The sequence below is a fragment of the Arachis ipaensis genome, chromosome B6 (genome assembly GCF_059453495.1).
Source record: "Arachis ipaensis isolate K30076 ecotype BB chromosome B6, ASM5945349v1, whole genome shotgun sequence".
Lineage (NCBI taxonomy): Eukaryota > Viridiplantae > Streptophyta > Magnoliopsida > Fabales > Fabaceae > Arachis > Arachis ipaensis.
In genome coordinates, this window is record NC_142441.1 from 134,760,701 (window position 1) to 134,777,023 (window position 16,323).

Consider the following 16,323-nt stretch of genomic DNA (forward strand, 5'->3'; position numbering starts at 1 on the left):
ATAAGATAGACGCACTTTGATCAATCCATAAAGCAATCAGGAAAAAAAGAAAAAAAGAAAAAAAAGGAACGTCCAGGTTAACAATTATTAGAAGCTTATGATAATTAACTTCAAATTAGTTAAAGCAGCAGATATTTTGATTCTAAGACAGATGTTGAGTTTAAATTTGAGAATAATAATAACAATAGTAATATTTTCTTAACCGATTCTTATAGAATTTAGTTAGGCCACGTTGAATTAGTCGAATTTTTAGTAATAAGTTTTAGATATATGCAATTCCAACACACCAAAAAAATGTTTATTATAATAAAAAAAGGAAAAAAAAGAAAAAAAAGCAGGTCCTTTTGCTGGCACACAAAAAGCACACACCTCACTGGGCACTATCATTCACATACCTTTCTTGCTAAACAAACCTTTGTCTTTTTAATTTTATCACTCACCAAGTTTAGCATCATATCTTCTCCTTAACCACCAAGAAATTCATGCTCCTTATTAAGAAACTTGAGCCACATGGTCCATAGAATTGACAGAGTCCCATTCTCAAGCATATTCAAGATATTAGTAGTAGAAGAGAGAGTGATACATTGAAGTAGTGGAACAGAGGAGGCAGAGTAGACAAAGATGAGTGCCGATTGGGGACCGGTGATCGTCGCGGTGGGGCTGTTCATCCTCCTATCTCCAGGGCTGCTCTTCCAGTTCCCATCAAGGTTTAGGGTTGTTGAGTTTGGAAACATGAGCACTAGTGGAATTTCCATTTTAGTTCATGCAATCATTTTCTTTTGTATACTTACCATCTTGGTTATTGCTGTAGGCGTTCACATACACATTAATTGATACAAATCAATCCCAAGTTTCATAGAATTTGACAATCTGTCCCATAATTATGTTTTTTATTTCACCTTTTGAACTTTCTTCTTCTTTATGTCTTCTGTACTGTGTACCAGTGCTGATGATGATCAATTGTTCAAATTAAAAAAGGGGATATAACTATAGGAATTATATATATTATACCTTTTGTTATTGCGTGATTTACTTTCTTTTGCTTTAGCAATGCTTATTTTGTATGTAGCCTAATAACAGGCTGGTCTTCAATTGGACCTAACTAAGGTAACTAGGTCTGATCCACTTTCATATATCAACTTATCAAACTCGTAGCAATGGTTGTCCAAAAAATCTCGTGGTAATGCCGTAATGCAACTGAGATTTCGCACAGATGGAAGATTTGTAGGTCTCTCATAAAGCTGTACCAAGATATAGAACTTTTTTAAGTGCAAGTGTGGTGAGTGTGTGTAGTGTAAGATGAAATAAAAAAAAATTCTCGTATTTATAGTTGCATAAAATTCTTTTATAACTTTAGAGAAACTTTACCTATAATGTGGAGAGTTTAATTTTAAAGTTAGCAAATTCTAACCTTATTATAATTATTATTATTTTGGTCATATGGATTGGAAAATCTTTAATCCTAAATATTCATCACAAACTCAAACACCTATCCACCCACACACAATTATACGGGTTGTTATGCACTGCATGGGTTAAATTTATGTTTGGAAGCCGAATGCAACTTCATGAAGGCCAACGAATCTAGCATTTGTGCCAAGCCTCATCTACATCTTATTATTACTTAAACTCAAAATCGGATGAATAATTCTAAACAAGGAAATTTCTATTCAATTTATTAAACCATTCCCGTGAAAACTGGTTCAACTTTTGTGAATATTGAATAGATTTCTCTTGTTGTATGAGCTGGGTCAAAGTTTCAGGAGCTGAACCATTTAGTAAGCGAATAGAAGAAGAGAGGAATGAGAGGATTCAATAGAGTTGTGGAATTTCTGATTACTACTACGAAAAACCTCAACTTCTTACATTGCAGGTTTCCTATTTATACACGGTGAACTAATTGGCAAACATAAGTCACGTGCACAGTCATTTAGTATGAATGAAAGCCATTGAGCTTCGCATTGAAGCTAACGCTCTGTATTTGGCTTCAGAGATCTTTCACATTGCTTGGAGATGGAATTCAAAATCCAACAAGTTTAGACAATGTCATTGGTGATGGGAATAAAACACAATTCTCTACTTGTAAGAATTAGAGGAGCAACAATATCCACTCATAATAAGTATTAACACCAGCATAATAATACCCAATAGCAGCTGAAAAATGACATAAACCAGAAATTAGAAACAAGCTAACACACCAAGATTTTTAACGTGGAAAACCTCCTCAATGGGAGAAGTAAAAACCACGAGTCACTAAGACCAGGATATAGCTTCACTATGTTGAAAAATAGGGTACAAGAGAGTCACAAATTACTGCACAAAATGTGCATACAACAAGCCAAACAACCCAAGCTTCAAAGCTTTCAAAACAAGAACAAGAAGATGAAAATACCACAAAAACAAAGCTACTGTACGTGGCCAATATCTCTAGCTACAGACATCAAATCGAATATCTGAACGGTAAAATCAAAGAACCAGATGTGTAGAACACACTGTTCAAATTTGAGCTCGATCCAACGGTTAACGAATCTGCAGCAACCAATTTACAGAGACAGTTTTGTGTATGTGCGAAAATAACTTTCTTTCTTCTTTTCTCTCTAGTGTTTGGTGTTCTCCTTGCAAATGACCTCTCTCTCTCAACCCTAACTCACCTCAGCCACTTCAACTATTCATGGGCTTGGATACTAGTATTTGGACTTTTTCTCCACATAAGAATGGAGCCCAAAAAACCCAACAAATCTCCCCCTCATGACTATGTGGAGGTAACCGCCAATCCGGCGATTAAGCAACAAACTTCAAACTTTTATCTTGGTAATGCCTTGGTCATCATATCAGAACCATTCTCATCAGTATAAACCTTTTCAAGTTCCAACAACTCAGTATTCAAAACATCACATATCCAATGATACCTCACATCAATATGTTTGAATCGAGAATGAAAAGTAGAGTTTTTACCAAGATGTATAGCACTTTGACTATCACAAAACAACACATACCTCTCTTGAGTAAACCCGAGTTTTTTAAGAATTTCTTCATCCAAAGCATCTCCTTGCACGCTTTGGTAATGGTAATAAACTCGGCCTCGCTAGTAGACAAAGCAACACATTTTTGCAATCTAGATTGCCAAGACACAGCTCCATCCGCAAAGTTGATCAAGAAGCCTGAAATGGACCTTCTAGAGTCAATATCTCCTGCTATGTCTGAGTCAGTGTAACCAACTAGAATAGGCTTATCACTTCCATAACACAACTTCATGTTAGAAGTACCACGGCGATATCTCATTATCCATTTTACAGCATTCCAATGCTCTCTTCCTGGGTTTGAAACGAAACAGCTAATACAACCAACAGTATGAGCTATATCCGGTCTTGTGCACACCATAGCATACATTAAACTACCCACGGCTGATGCATATGGAACTTTTTTCATGTCTTTCTTCTCTTCATCACTTGATGGACTTTGCTTGCAACTCAATTTGAAGTGTGTAGCAAGAGGAGTACTGACGGCCTTTGCTTTCTCCATTTGAAACCCGTGCAACATTGTCTCTATGTATTTCTCCTGTGACAACCAAAGTTTCTTCTCCTTTCTATCACTCTCGATTCTTATACCAAGAATCTCCTTTGCCAGCCCAAGGTCCTTCATTGCAAATGACATTGTAAATTGCTTCTTCGACATATCAATCTTAGAAGCATTCTAACCAACAATAAGCATGTCATCAACATATATCAAAAGAATAATAAAATCATTACTAGCAAATTGTTTAACAAATACACAATGATCAGAAGTAGTCTTCTTGTAGCCTTGTTCTGCCATAACAGACTCAAACTTCTTGTACCATTGTATTGGAACTTGCTTCAAACCATACAAGCTCTTCTTCAGTTTGCAAATATGATCCTCTTTGCCTTTTACCATGAAACCTTCAGGTTGTTCCATGTAAATCTCATCCTTAAGATAACCATGAAGGAAAGCAGTTTTCACATCCATCTGCTCTATCTCTAAATCAAGACTTACAGCCAAACTCAAAATAGTCCTAATAGAAGATCTTCTCACAATCGGTAAAAAAATTTCATTATAGTCAACTCTCTTTTTCTGCCTGTAGCCCTTGACCACCAATCTAGCCTTGTACCTTGGAAACTGAGAATTTTCTTCATGCTTCAACCTATAAACCCACCTATTCTGCAAAGCTTTCTTTCCTTTTGGCAACTTCACAAGCTCAAATGTTTGATTATCATACAAGGATTTCATTTCATCTTGCATTGAATCAAACCATTTTTTATTGTCATCACCTTTCATAGCTTCCGCATAGCATTCAGGTTCTCCCCCATCAGTCAAGGTCACATATCCATCAATAAATATTACATACTCACTAGAAGGATACCTCGTTGAAGGTCGTCGCTCTCTAGTAGACCTCCTAAGATGGAAACCTGGTAGATCTTCAGGTAGTTCAGGTTGATTATCAGCATCATCATCAACTGAAGCATCAATTGGATGTCCCATCTCCTGGTCATCCGGAACCAAAGGCTCATTTTGCTGCATATGTTCCTGATCTTGATTCTCTGCTAGTTCTGACAAAGGAGGCGGCTGAACTGGATCTACATCAGTCAAGTGACTGCTCTCTTGTGATTGACTCTTCTCTGTCTTATCAATGTCTTCAATGGTCTGGTCTTCAATAAACTCTACATCACGGCTTCTTACAAGCTTCTTTTCAACTGGATCATAAAGCCTATAACCAAACTCATCTTGACTATATCTAATAAAAATGCACTGTCTTGTCTTCACATCCAACTTGGACCTCTCATCCTTAGGAACATGAACAAATGATTTGCATCCAAAGACTCTCAAGTGACAATACGAGACATCTTTGTCCGACCAAACATGATCCGGAACATCATTGTCCAAAGCAATTGTAGGACTCAGATTAATCACATGAGCCACTGTAAGTAGTGCCTCACCCTAAAAGACTTTAGGTAGCTTAGCTTCAGTAAGCATACACCTAACTCTTTTAATCAGTATTCTATTCATCCTTTCTGCCAAATCATTTAACTGAGGTGTTTTAGGAGGTGTCTTTTCATGCCTAATGCCTTGCTTCTTGCAATACACATCAAATGGTCCACAATACTCACCACCATTATCAGTGTGAATACATTTAAACTTTTTACTTGTTTGCCTCTCAACCAAAGCTTGGAATTGTTTGAACTTTTCCAAAGCTTGCTTCTTTATTTTCAAAGCATAAGTCCAAAGCTTTCTTGAATGATCATCAATAAATGTAATAAAGTAAATAGCTCCACTAAAAGACCGTACCTTCAAAGGACCACAAATATCGGATTGCACCAATTCCAAGAAGTCTGATTTTCTTGAAGGTTGATGCTTCTTGAAGGATAATCTTCTTTGTTTGCCAGCCATGCAATGAGAACATTTCTCCAACTCTGCATTCTTCAAACCTGAAAGAGCATCCTTTCGAGCTAGATAATTAAGTCCTTTTTTCACTAATATGACCAAGTCGTCTGTGCCACAAGTTACAAACTTTTTTACTTTCAATCGCATTCACACTACCTTTTGCAATCATGGCATGCATCACATACAAATTTGAAGTACCTTTTTCTCGAGCCACCACTGAATTGCCTTTAGTAAGCTTCCATTGTCCAAAGCCGAAAGTGTTTACAAAGCCTTCATTATCAAGCCTTTTAACTGAAACCAAATTCAAGCAAACATCTGGAGCGTGTCTAACATCTTTGAGTAGCAGCTTCATTCCCATATTAGTCTCAAGAAAAATATCTCCTACACCAATAATTTTGGCCAAGCCATCATTACCCATCTTAAGTACTCCAAAATTACCTGGAGTATAAGAAGTGAAAAACTCCTTCTTCGATGTAACATGTATCAAGGCGCCACTATTAATTACCCAGCTGTACTCATCATCAGAAACAAGATTGACCTTGTACTCATAATTAACAATATCAACAATAAGAAGATCATCTGAAATAGAAGATACACGATCATTACCACTATCATCATTCTTTTCTTGCTTACCTTTATTTTCCTTTTTCCAAAGATAGCAATATTTTTGAACATGACCCATTTTGTGACAGTAGCATTCTTGTATCTTCCCTTGGATTTGCTTTCATTTTTACCTCTACCCTTCTAAACTCTATTCTAATTTCTCCCTCTGGTTTCAGTGACTAACATTTCAGAGTGTGACGAAGAATTCTGCGTCTTTCTTCTCATCTCTTCATTTAAAATGCCACCTTTAACAAATTGCATGCTCACTTTATCATTCAGAGCAGAATTAGTAAGAGAGATATGAAATGTCTCCCAATAATCTGGTAAAATATTTAGCAACCACAATCCTTGAACCTCATCTTCAAACTTGATTCCCATGCTTGACAACTGATCCAGAACTCCTTGAAATTCATTCAAGTGATCTAATACTTGTGACCCCTTCTTATATCTCAAATTCATCAACATATTCAACAAGTACAATTTATTATTGCCAGACTTGGAAGCATACAGGGATTCAATTTGATTCCACAAAGCCCTAGCATGAGTCTCATTAGCAATGTGATTATAAACATTATCATCCACCCATTGCCTAATAAAACCACAAACTTGTTGGTGTTCAAACTCCCATTCTTCATCTGTTTTAGATTTTGATTTTTGTGTAGAAAATATGGGTAAATGTAGATTTTTGACAAACAACAAATCTTTCATTTTGCCCTTCCATAGATGGTAATTAGTGTCATTCAAACTTATCATCCTAGTAGAATTATTTGCCTCCATCTTTCAAGCAAGTTATAACCAAATACCCAAAATTGAGCTCTGATGCTAATTGATGGGAATAAAACACAATTTCCTACTTGCAAGAATTAGATGAGCAACAATATCCACTCACAACAAGTATTAACACCAGCACAATAATACCCAATAGTAGCGAAAAAATTACATAAACCAAAAATTAGAAACAAGCTAACACACCAAGATTTTTAACGTGGAAAACCTCCTCAATGAGAGAAGTAAAAACCACGAGTCACCAAGACCAGAATATAGCTTCACTATAATGAAAAATAGGGTACAAGAGAGTCACAAATTACTGCACAAAACGTGCATACAACAAGCCAAACAACCCAAACTTCAAAGCTTTCAAAACAAGAACAAGAAGATGAAAATATCACAAAAATAGAGCTACTGTGCGTGGCCAATATCTCTAGCTACAGACATCGAATCGAAGATCCAAACAGTGAAATCAAAGAACCAGATGTGTAGAACACACTGCAGCAACCAATTTACAGAGACAGATTTGTGTATGTGCGAAAATAACTTTCTCTCTTCTTTTCTCTCTAGTGTTTAATGTTCTCCTTGCAAATGATCTAATCTCTCTCTCAACCCTAACTCACCTCAGCCACTTCAACTACTCATGAGTTTGAATACTAGTATTTGGGCTTTTTCTCTACATAAGAAAGGAGCCCAAAAAACTCAACAATTGGGGCCAACCACGATTCGGCGAAGATTGGATCTGGCTTCAAGATCAAGCCATTGATGAAACCAAGCTTCGTGGCACAACTCCATAAGGCGTAGTTGTCTTCTTAAAGCCGCTGTGAAACCAAGACGAGGTCAAGGTGGTGCGACAGATGCAGCGCGAATGGATCTGCCGGTTATGGTGGTCGAGGGGAAAGGGTTTCAAATTGAGGTGAAGTTTCTGGAATTTCTGCCACAACTCAAAATTTTTCTCGAGAGAAGGAGATGAGATAAATACAGAAGAGATAAAAAAAAATCAGAAAAAATTAAAAAAGTGCCGAAGAGAATCGTACTTCTGATGAGAAAATAATTTTGATATTCTTGATGAAACATTGACAAGATACATCAGAATATATAGTTACTTGAAGTGAGTGACTTTAATTAACTTTAACTGAATGCATGTGCCTCTAATAAACATCTAACTAGTTAACTAACTCTAACATCATGCTCGATAAATACATGGCCCTGTTAACACATCCCTTTTCCCCCGAGTGTGTGAATGACTCAAAAACCAAACGGTGGCATTAAATCTCTCAAGGTCAAAAACACAATTTGAAATTTGAACCTCTAGAAATTATTAGATCCCCTCAAGAAACTGGTAGGATAACGATCGACTTTGTGAGCGTCTATAAAAAAAAAAGTATTTTTATTAAAATTTGGTCAATACTTAATTAGTAAAAGAAAAGTAAGTAATGATATACCATTAAATATAATTTTATACTATTAAAAATATTAATAATAACTAATTAGATGATTACAAATCACAAAATTTACTGAGCTAACACTCTTCTATAATTTTGTATGACCTAAAAAATTGGTCACTAAACTAGTAAATTTTTTTAGCAACCAAATTTGCTGACCAATACCAAAACTATACTATTTGGTAATTAAATTGGTAGTTAAATATGAAATTAGCAACCATAGCCAAAGTTAGACTTTGTGTAAACATTTGGTCAATATTTCAATTGCTAAATATGACATTAGGACCTGTTTAACTATAAAAATAAAACTTAGACTTTGTTTAATCTTTTGGTTAAAAAATATGGGGATAGATTTAGTGACTAATAAAAAATTAGGCTATGAAAATTAATGGTCGCTAAATTGGTAAATATCGAATAATTTAATTAAAAAAATATACTATAAATATTTTGGGTCACTAAAGTAGGGATGTCAATAGGGTGGGACGGAGACGGGGACGGGGATGTCTTCCTGCTCCTCGTCTCCGCCCCCAAATTTGTTCTCCGTCCTCGTTCCGATCCCTGCCATGAGGGGATAATTATTCCATCTCCGTTTTTCGCATCCCCCGTATTTTTCGCAGGCCTGATTCTTCATCTTTTTATATTGAGCATTTATATGAAAACTATAGTGCAAAATTTTAAAAATTAAAAAAAAAACACAAAAAATTATTACATCACACAAATATATCTTATCTAAGATTACAACTTACAAGTTCAGAAATATAAAATAACAAATCATAGTCCATAAAACAAAATCTTAAAATACAACTTTCATTCTAAAAAAAAGCCATAAAATAATGTCTTCAACATCAAATATTTTTTCATTGTTAGAATAAACTTTCAACAAATAACTCCATATTTTATGTTAAAACAACACATACATAAATATGTTAACATATATCATAAACAAAAATATTATATATTAAATAAAATTTTGACATAATAAAAAAATAATTACCTAAATTCCTAAATTAAGATTTAATACAGAAACACTAAATTAGATTCTAACTCAACTTCATATACAAAGAGAAAATTCAAAAAACAAAAAAAGATTAAATCAAATACAAAAGAATACATAATAAATAAACAAAAACGACAAAAAACAGAGAAGGATAAACTATAAACTGCAATAAATCAGCAAAAAGAAATAAGAAGCATGTATTTTTTCAACTAACTCTTTTGTGCAGGTGTTGCAGGAAGCTGTTCTTCCGGAGGAAATAAGAAGCTATAGTTTCACTAGTGCTGTTTGGAGGGGCTTCGTTCCACCAAGGGTCGAGTTGTTTTCTTGGTTTGTTTTGGTTGAGATGGTGAATACTAAAGAAAGACTAAGCAGATTAGGTGTCATTGAACAGCTTGATAATATGTGTGTTTTATGTTGTAAGTCTGTTGAGTCTGCTTTTCATCTGTTTATTGGCTGTGAGCTCGTTTGGCAGGTGTGGTGTGCTTGGCTGTTTGCTCTTGGAAGGATATAGACCGTGCTAAAGCAACACTTTGAGAGCTGGTCGAATGGATCAACAAGAAAGACTGAGAGGAAGAGGTGGTTAATTGGATTCTTTGCTGTTATCTGGACAATCTGGCTAGAAAGGAATGATAGAGTATTCAATAATCAAGGTTTAGGTATAGCGACAATAATAAACAGGTCCTTTATGCTCTCCAACGAATGGATGGGTGATAAACCCTTTGGTTGTTGATGGCATTGCCGAAGATGACTAGGGGTTCGTTTACTTTTCGAGTTGTTAGATGACGGTTTGTACTTTGAGTTGTCCTGTAAGTTTTTGTTTCTTTGCTCCACCTTATTGTGTTGAGCACTTTTTACTTAAAAAAAATCAGCAAAAAGAACACATAACAGAAGAGATTATACAGAAAACACATAACGAAGATTATATAGAGGAGATTTTAAACTGCAATAAATCAGCAAAAATGACAATAAACACACAGAAAGAGATAAATTATAAACTGCAATAAATCAACAAAAAGAACACATAACAAAAATTATACAGAGGAGGAGTATTAAACCCTAACTGTTTCATAATTAATTAATTATAAACCCTATATGACTAGAGAGCATCAAACTGGGGGAGGAGGAGGACAGACAACTGGCGGCTGCGGTGGGGGAATGCGACGGTGAGTTCTTTCCACGAACTGGGAGGACGCTTCAGCGACTTCTTTCCACAAGTTGTGGGGACACGATGGCGAGGCAGAGAACAGCGCGGTGCGAAGGGTGAACGCCGTGGTACGGTGATGGCGCCATGCAGGAGAGAGAACAGCGCCGAGAGAGAGAACGCCACAATGTCCGGTGATAGCGCGATGAGTGGAACGACGAGGTGAGATGGAGAGTGGCAAGGGAGGTGTTCAGAGATGGCTAGCTGGGTGCAGAGAAGATGGAGAGAACAAAGAAGGAGGGTGTCGCAAGGACAGGAGTGAGGGTGATTGGGTGAGCGCGACGCTAGTGAGGGGAAAAAGGAATTAGGATTCTCACTTTTTCTATATATATATATATAGAAGATGAAATGACTAAAAAATCAAAGTGAGAAATAAAGTATTAAAGGTGTTTAATCGAACGTTACTTGGGTAGCGCTGGCGCCGAAGTTTACTGGAGCCAGAGAAATCAAGGATTTTCGGCCGATTAGTATGGTGGGTTGTGTCTATAAGGTCATATCTAAGGTGTTGGTCCGGAGGATGCGACGGGTGATGCCGGGGCTGGTAGGGGAGACTCAGAGCACTTTCGTGAAGGGTAGGAAAATACACGATGGGGCGTTGGCCTGTGAAACAGTGCATTGGCTGAAGGCACGGAAAAAGAGCTCTGCGATAATCAAGCTAGATTTCCAAAAGGCTTATGATAAAGTCAAGTGGGGATTTGTGGATATTGTTTTACAGAAGATGGGTTTTGGGCAGAGATGGAGAGGCTGGATTCAGGAGTGTGTCTGTTCTGCGTCTATGTCGGTACTTGTTAATGGATCACCTTCGAAGCCGTTCAAGATGGAAAGGGGCCTGAGACAAGGAGACCCGCTATCTCCGTTCCTGTTTGTTCTAGTCGTTGATGTGTTGCATAGGATGATTGGGGAGGCAGTCAGGAATGGTCGTATCTCTCCACTACTGGTTAGGAAGGATAACATTGAGCTGTCTCATTTGCAGTTTGCAGACGATACTATTCTCTTTTGCCCACCTGAAGAGGAGACCATCAGGAATTATCAGCGAATGCTCAGGTGCTTTGAACTGATGTCTGGATTGAGCATCAATTTTCAGAAATCCAACATCATTTCGATCAATTGTGATAGGCGGTGGACCCGTAGAATGTGTATGTTATTGGGTTGTACAGAGGCAGCATTACCAATTAGATATCTGGGCATACCGTTGGGAGCAAATCCGAGACTAGTTAGGACATGGAAACCAGTGATTGAAAAGGTGAAAGAAAAGCTGAGCATGTGGAAAGCGAAGACCCTAAACAAAGCGGGCAAGCTGGTACTCATTAAATCGGTCCTAAATAGTCTGCCTATTTATTACCTCAGCTTATACAGGATGCCGAAGATGGTGGCAGAAAAATTGGTTACAATACAACGCCAGTTCTTGTGGAGTACGGAGGAGGGGAGGCAAGGACTACCACTTGTGAAGTGGGAAGTAGTAATGGCTCCAAAGAAGGCAGGTGGATTGGGAGTTGGTGATGCAGTTATTCGAAATACAGCGATGTTGTTTAAGTGGTGGTGGAGGTTCTCAAAGGAAGACTGTCCCTTATGGAAGAAAGTGGTTTGCTCATGCACCCACATGGATCCTACTGTCATGCTGCGAGGCCAGCCTGTCCCCAAAAGAGGGGGGCCTTGGAAGGATATTTGTCAACTCTCTATTCGCGAACCGCGGGTGAGAGAGAAGATAATCAGCGGGTTGTTGATGGACCTCGGGAACGGCAAAACAATCCGATTTTGGGAGGATAGCTGCCTACCTAATGGGGTGTGTATTCAACTAAGTCCTTTTCCCAGGCGCTGCATGCGGAAGTTCTACCGGAGGAAATCACAAGCTATAGTTTCACAAGTGCGGTTTGGAAAGGTTTCGTCCCCCCGAGGATTGAGTTGTTGTCCTGGTTTGTGTTGATCGAAAGGGTGAACACTAAGGACCGACTGGGTAAATTACATGTCATTGATCAGAATGACACTTTGTGTGTGCTATATTGTAAGTATGAGGAAACTGCCTATCATCTATTTCTTGGTTGTGAGATTACATGGCAGGTGTGGTGTGCTTGGTTACTTGCCTTGGGGAGGAGTTGGTGCTTGTCAGGTACTCTAAAGGACCACTTTGAAAGCTAGACGACTGTAGCAGTAAGGAAAGTGGATAGAAAGAGGTGGTTCATGGGGTTCTTTGCTGTTGTTTGGACAATCTGGTTAGAAAGAAATAGCAGGCTGTTCCGTAATCAAGCCTCAGGTGTGCCGACAATTATAAACAAGTCGTTTGAGTTTGCGGAGGAATGGATTGGTGGGGAGTTCTTTGGTTGTTGATGGCCTTGATGAAAGTGATTAGGGGTTGGCTGGTATTTAGTTTACTCTTTATCTTTGTATTACCTTTTCAATGCTCCACCCTGTTGCGTTGAGCTCCCTTTAATTCAAAAAAAAAGTAATTTAATATATTCGAAGATTATGGAGATAAAGATCCCCGTTTCGAATTCTTGCACCTACTTCGAAAAAATTTTATCTTCCATTTCTGTCCCCACAAAAAAAATATTCCATCATCAAAGCCTCATTCGGAACAATCTCCACAAAAATTTTTACCTCTTAAAAAATTTTGACATAAAATGAATTAGCTTCTCATAATAAAATTAGTTACTGATTTAGCAACCAATTAATTATGAAGCTGTTGGTCGTTAATTAATCGCTAATTGACAACCAACATTAAAATTAAAAAATCTATTGATAGCTAAATAACTAACACAAAATATAAGTTATAAAATTTTTGTTCATTAAATCAATTGCTAATATTATAATTAGCGTTAGCGACCCACTAGGTTATAAAAATTTATTTTGTTTCGCTCTGTAAGTTTATTATTATTATTATTATTATTATTATTATTATTATTATTATTATTATTATTATTATTATAAAATTAAAAATAAAATTGAATGAAGATAAAGACTCTCACCTAATTACAAGTTCCCATTGAAGCATCATTATTTGTTATTTGAACTTTTGTAGTGACTTTTAAGATAGTTTCTTTAACTTTTGGACCAAGAGTGCTCTTGACTATTATTTGATCTTTCCATATTTGATCTGAATCAATTATTTGAATTTTTGAAATTTGACTTGAAATTTCTATCATAGTTACACCGGTAATGGATCTTTTTTCCCTACTTAGTTCCACCATCTCTCCATCGCTCTATTTACTCAGAAAAAACAAATTCCTCTTTTCAATATATATCAAATGAAAAACTTGAGAGTACTATATTTTTACTTTATATTTTAATTTTTAATATATTCTTTTAAAAAAAAATTTTCAAAATTTTAAAACTGAAAATATACCCTGATGTATTTAGACAATTTCTCTGGCTAATTACAATAATTTTTCAATAAGTTTAACAACAATAATAAATGCGCGTGAGAATGAGAAAGTACTCGAATTATGCAAAGTCAATTTAATTCACATTCTCTCTGACTTTTTTCAACTATAACATGAAATTAGCTTCTAGATCTAGATTAAACAAGTACAAAAGTACAACACAAGGTTAAAAGTTGAAATTAATTGAGTTCATTCTAACATATAATAATTAAACAATAAAGAACTTACAATAGCCAGATCTATGAACTAAAAGAGCAGAATGGAAATTTTTATTTGAAAATTCACGATAGTAGCTGAAGAAAAAGAAGTAAAGGGAGATCTGGATTAGCCGGTGTAGATGTGGACCTTAAGGGCGACGATGATGACGGAATAGAGAGCGAAGAAGATGAGAGTGTGAATGAAAATGGCTTTGCCGTTGGTCTTCATGCGACCGAACTCAAGCTGCTTTCCGTTCCCAGGGAACGAGAAAAGCAAACCGGGTTGGAGAAGCACGAACAAAACCACTCCTATTACCACTGGTGCCCAATCTGCCATTAGATCTTTAATTTCTCTGCGGCTCCGGAAAGAAGCTTTAATTGGAGATGAATCAATGAGTGAGGAACGAAGACTAAAGGGGCGGTGAAAGATACGCTTGGGAATTTGGAGCAATTTAGTAGCACGAGTCCTTCACTCATGCGCTCATGTCGCGTGGCTGCTTCTAGTTATCCCCACCTGCTAAACTAATAATAATAATAATTGTTATTTAAGATTATTTTTTTATTAGTTTAATATTGATCATAATTAATTATAGTAGAAATATATAAATAGTATATAAGATTAACTACTAAATATTTGCTTTTTTTAGAATGAGTTCTTCTTATTTTAAAATTTTTTAAATGAATGAAAATAAAAAATTAAAAAAAAATATTTAGTAGTTAACATTATGTATTCCTTATGTACTCTTATTATAATTAATTACTATTAATATTAAATTAATAAAAAAAATCTAGATAATAATAACTAATTACAATTCATTTAGCTTTTTTCTTTTTTTTTTTGAAAATTTTTTTTACTAGAAAAAAATACTAAACAGAAGAGTAATATTTTAAATCAATTCTTAAAAAAATTTAATCATAAAATTAATTTAATCAGTACATTATATTATTTTTTTTTTAGAAGAACTTATCTTAGAATTTTAAAAGTTTTTAAGAATAATTTTTTATTAAATAAATATTAAAATTGATTTGTCTAATTTTCTTTTATCAAAATTTGGCATGTATATTGATTTGTCAAATAAAATAAAAAGTCAAAAACTGATTTTATGATTAAAATTTGTTAAAAGTTAATTTTTCTAACTAAAAATTTTTTTCGGGATCAATTTAAAATATTAAATATCTATGAAACGCATTTGATTATATAACAATATATTATGTTACATTGATATAAAAATTAAAAAATATAATATTTAATTTTAATTTTGAATGAAATATTATCCTAATAAAAAAATAATTTATTAAAAATTAATATAATCATTTTAAATAAATTTATCCACTAAAAGTAATTACCTAAATATCACCAAATCATTTACTTTTAACAACCATTGTATAAAAAAAATAATATTTTAAAATCAAAATACTATTTTATTCTGCAATATTTATAACCATTTTTGTCTCTCGATGAATAAGTCCACGCTAATTTCCTTATTAGAGCGAAATCAAGATCAATTTGGTTGAAGAGGCATTTAGGCCTATATAAGAAATTGATTAAACAAATATTTGTCTAATTTATTTATTTATTTATTTTATTTGGTCATGAATATCTAATTATAACAAGTCAGCTTTTCACTGACATCAAGATTGATGAATTATGAGTTTATAACCCATTTTCTCTCTGGTTTTGTCCATGCTCCACACAATTTACACACAAACATACACCTTGTTGGAATCTTGTTCCTTAGCTTGGCCACCCATACCTACTTACATGGTATGCCAGCTGGAAAATTAAGATGTTTGGTAAAGGAATCTTCGTGATTTAAAGAGCCTAGCTGCGAAAACGATATAAATGTCCAACACAAGAACAATATGGAAGTACTCACAATACAATATGGCAGCAACTATAACAAGCAAATATAGCAAGTAAAGCAATAATAAGAACACACCGAGATTTTAACGTGAAAAATCCCCTCAAGGTGAGAGGTAAAAACCACGAGTCATCCAGACCAATGAAATAGTTCCACTATAATCAAATGAGGTACAAGAGAGTCTCAAACAAAGCATAAAAATGTGCATATAACCAGCCAAAACATCAAAGCACCAAAGCTCACAAATGAAAAGCAAGAAGATGAAATATACCCAAAAAAACAGAGCTTCTGTCGAAGACAATTTCTCCCTCTGCAGACCTCCAATTAAAATCTCCACCGTCCAGAATGAAGAACAAGATGTGAAGAATCTACAGTTCAAATTTCACGTCGATCCAACGGTGAAAGAATGAGAAACTGCTGTTCCAAAATTGCTGCTCTGTGTAAAAACGGGAAACCTAATTTCTCTCTTGCGAAGC

At 35.4% G+C, this 16,323-nt stretch overlaps 2 protein-coding genes across 2 annotated transcripts; one reads left to right on the forward strand and one right to left on the reverse strand.

The window, feature by feature from the left end:
• Positions 1 to 415: 415 nt before the first annotated feature.
• LOC107648400 (uncharacterized) lies at positions 416 to 1,460 on the forward strand. Its single transcript, XM_016352281.3, has one exon. The coding sequence runs from the start codon at positions 622 to 624 to the stop codon at positions 832 to 834; it is 213 nt and encodes a 70-aa protein (XP_016207767.1). The 5' UTR covers positions 416 to 621; the 3' UTR covers positions 835 to 1,460.
• Positions 1,461 to 13,852: 12,392 nt separating this feature from the next.
• Positions 13,853 to 14,488, reverse strand: LOC148562828 (uncharacterized). The gene has a single exon (XM_088491419.1). The coding sequence runs from the start codon at positions 14,320 to 14,322 to the stop codon at positions 14,113 to 14,115; it is 210 nt and encodes a 69-aa protein (XP_088347545.1). The 5' UTR covers positions 14,323 to 14,488; the 3' UTR covers positions 13,853 to 14,112.
• Between the last annotated feature and the right edge of the window lie 1,835 nt (positions 14,489 to 16,323).

Excerpts from the sequence above, each read along its gene's own strand:
- LOC107648400 (XM_016352281.3), top strand. The coding sequence starts at position 622 with ATGAGTGCCGATTGGGGACCGGTGATCGTCGCGGTGGGGCTGTTCATC.
- LOC148562828 (XM_088491419.1), bottom strand. The coding sequence starts at position 14,322 with ATGGCAGATTGGGCACCAGTGGTAATAGGAGTGGTTTTGTTCGTGCTT.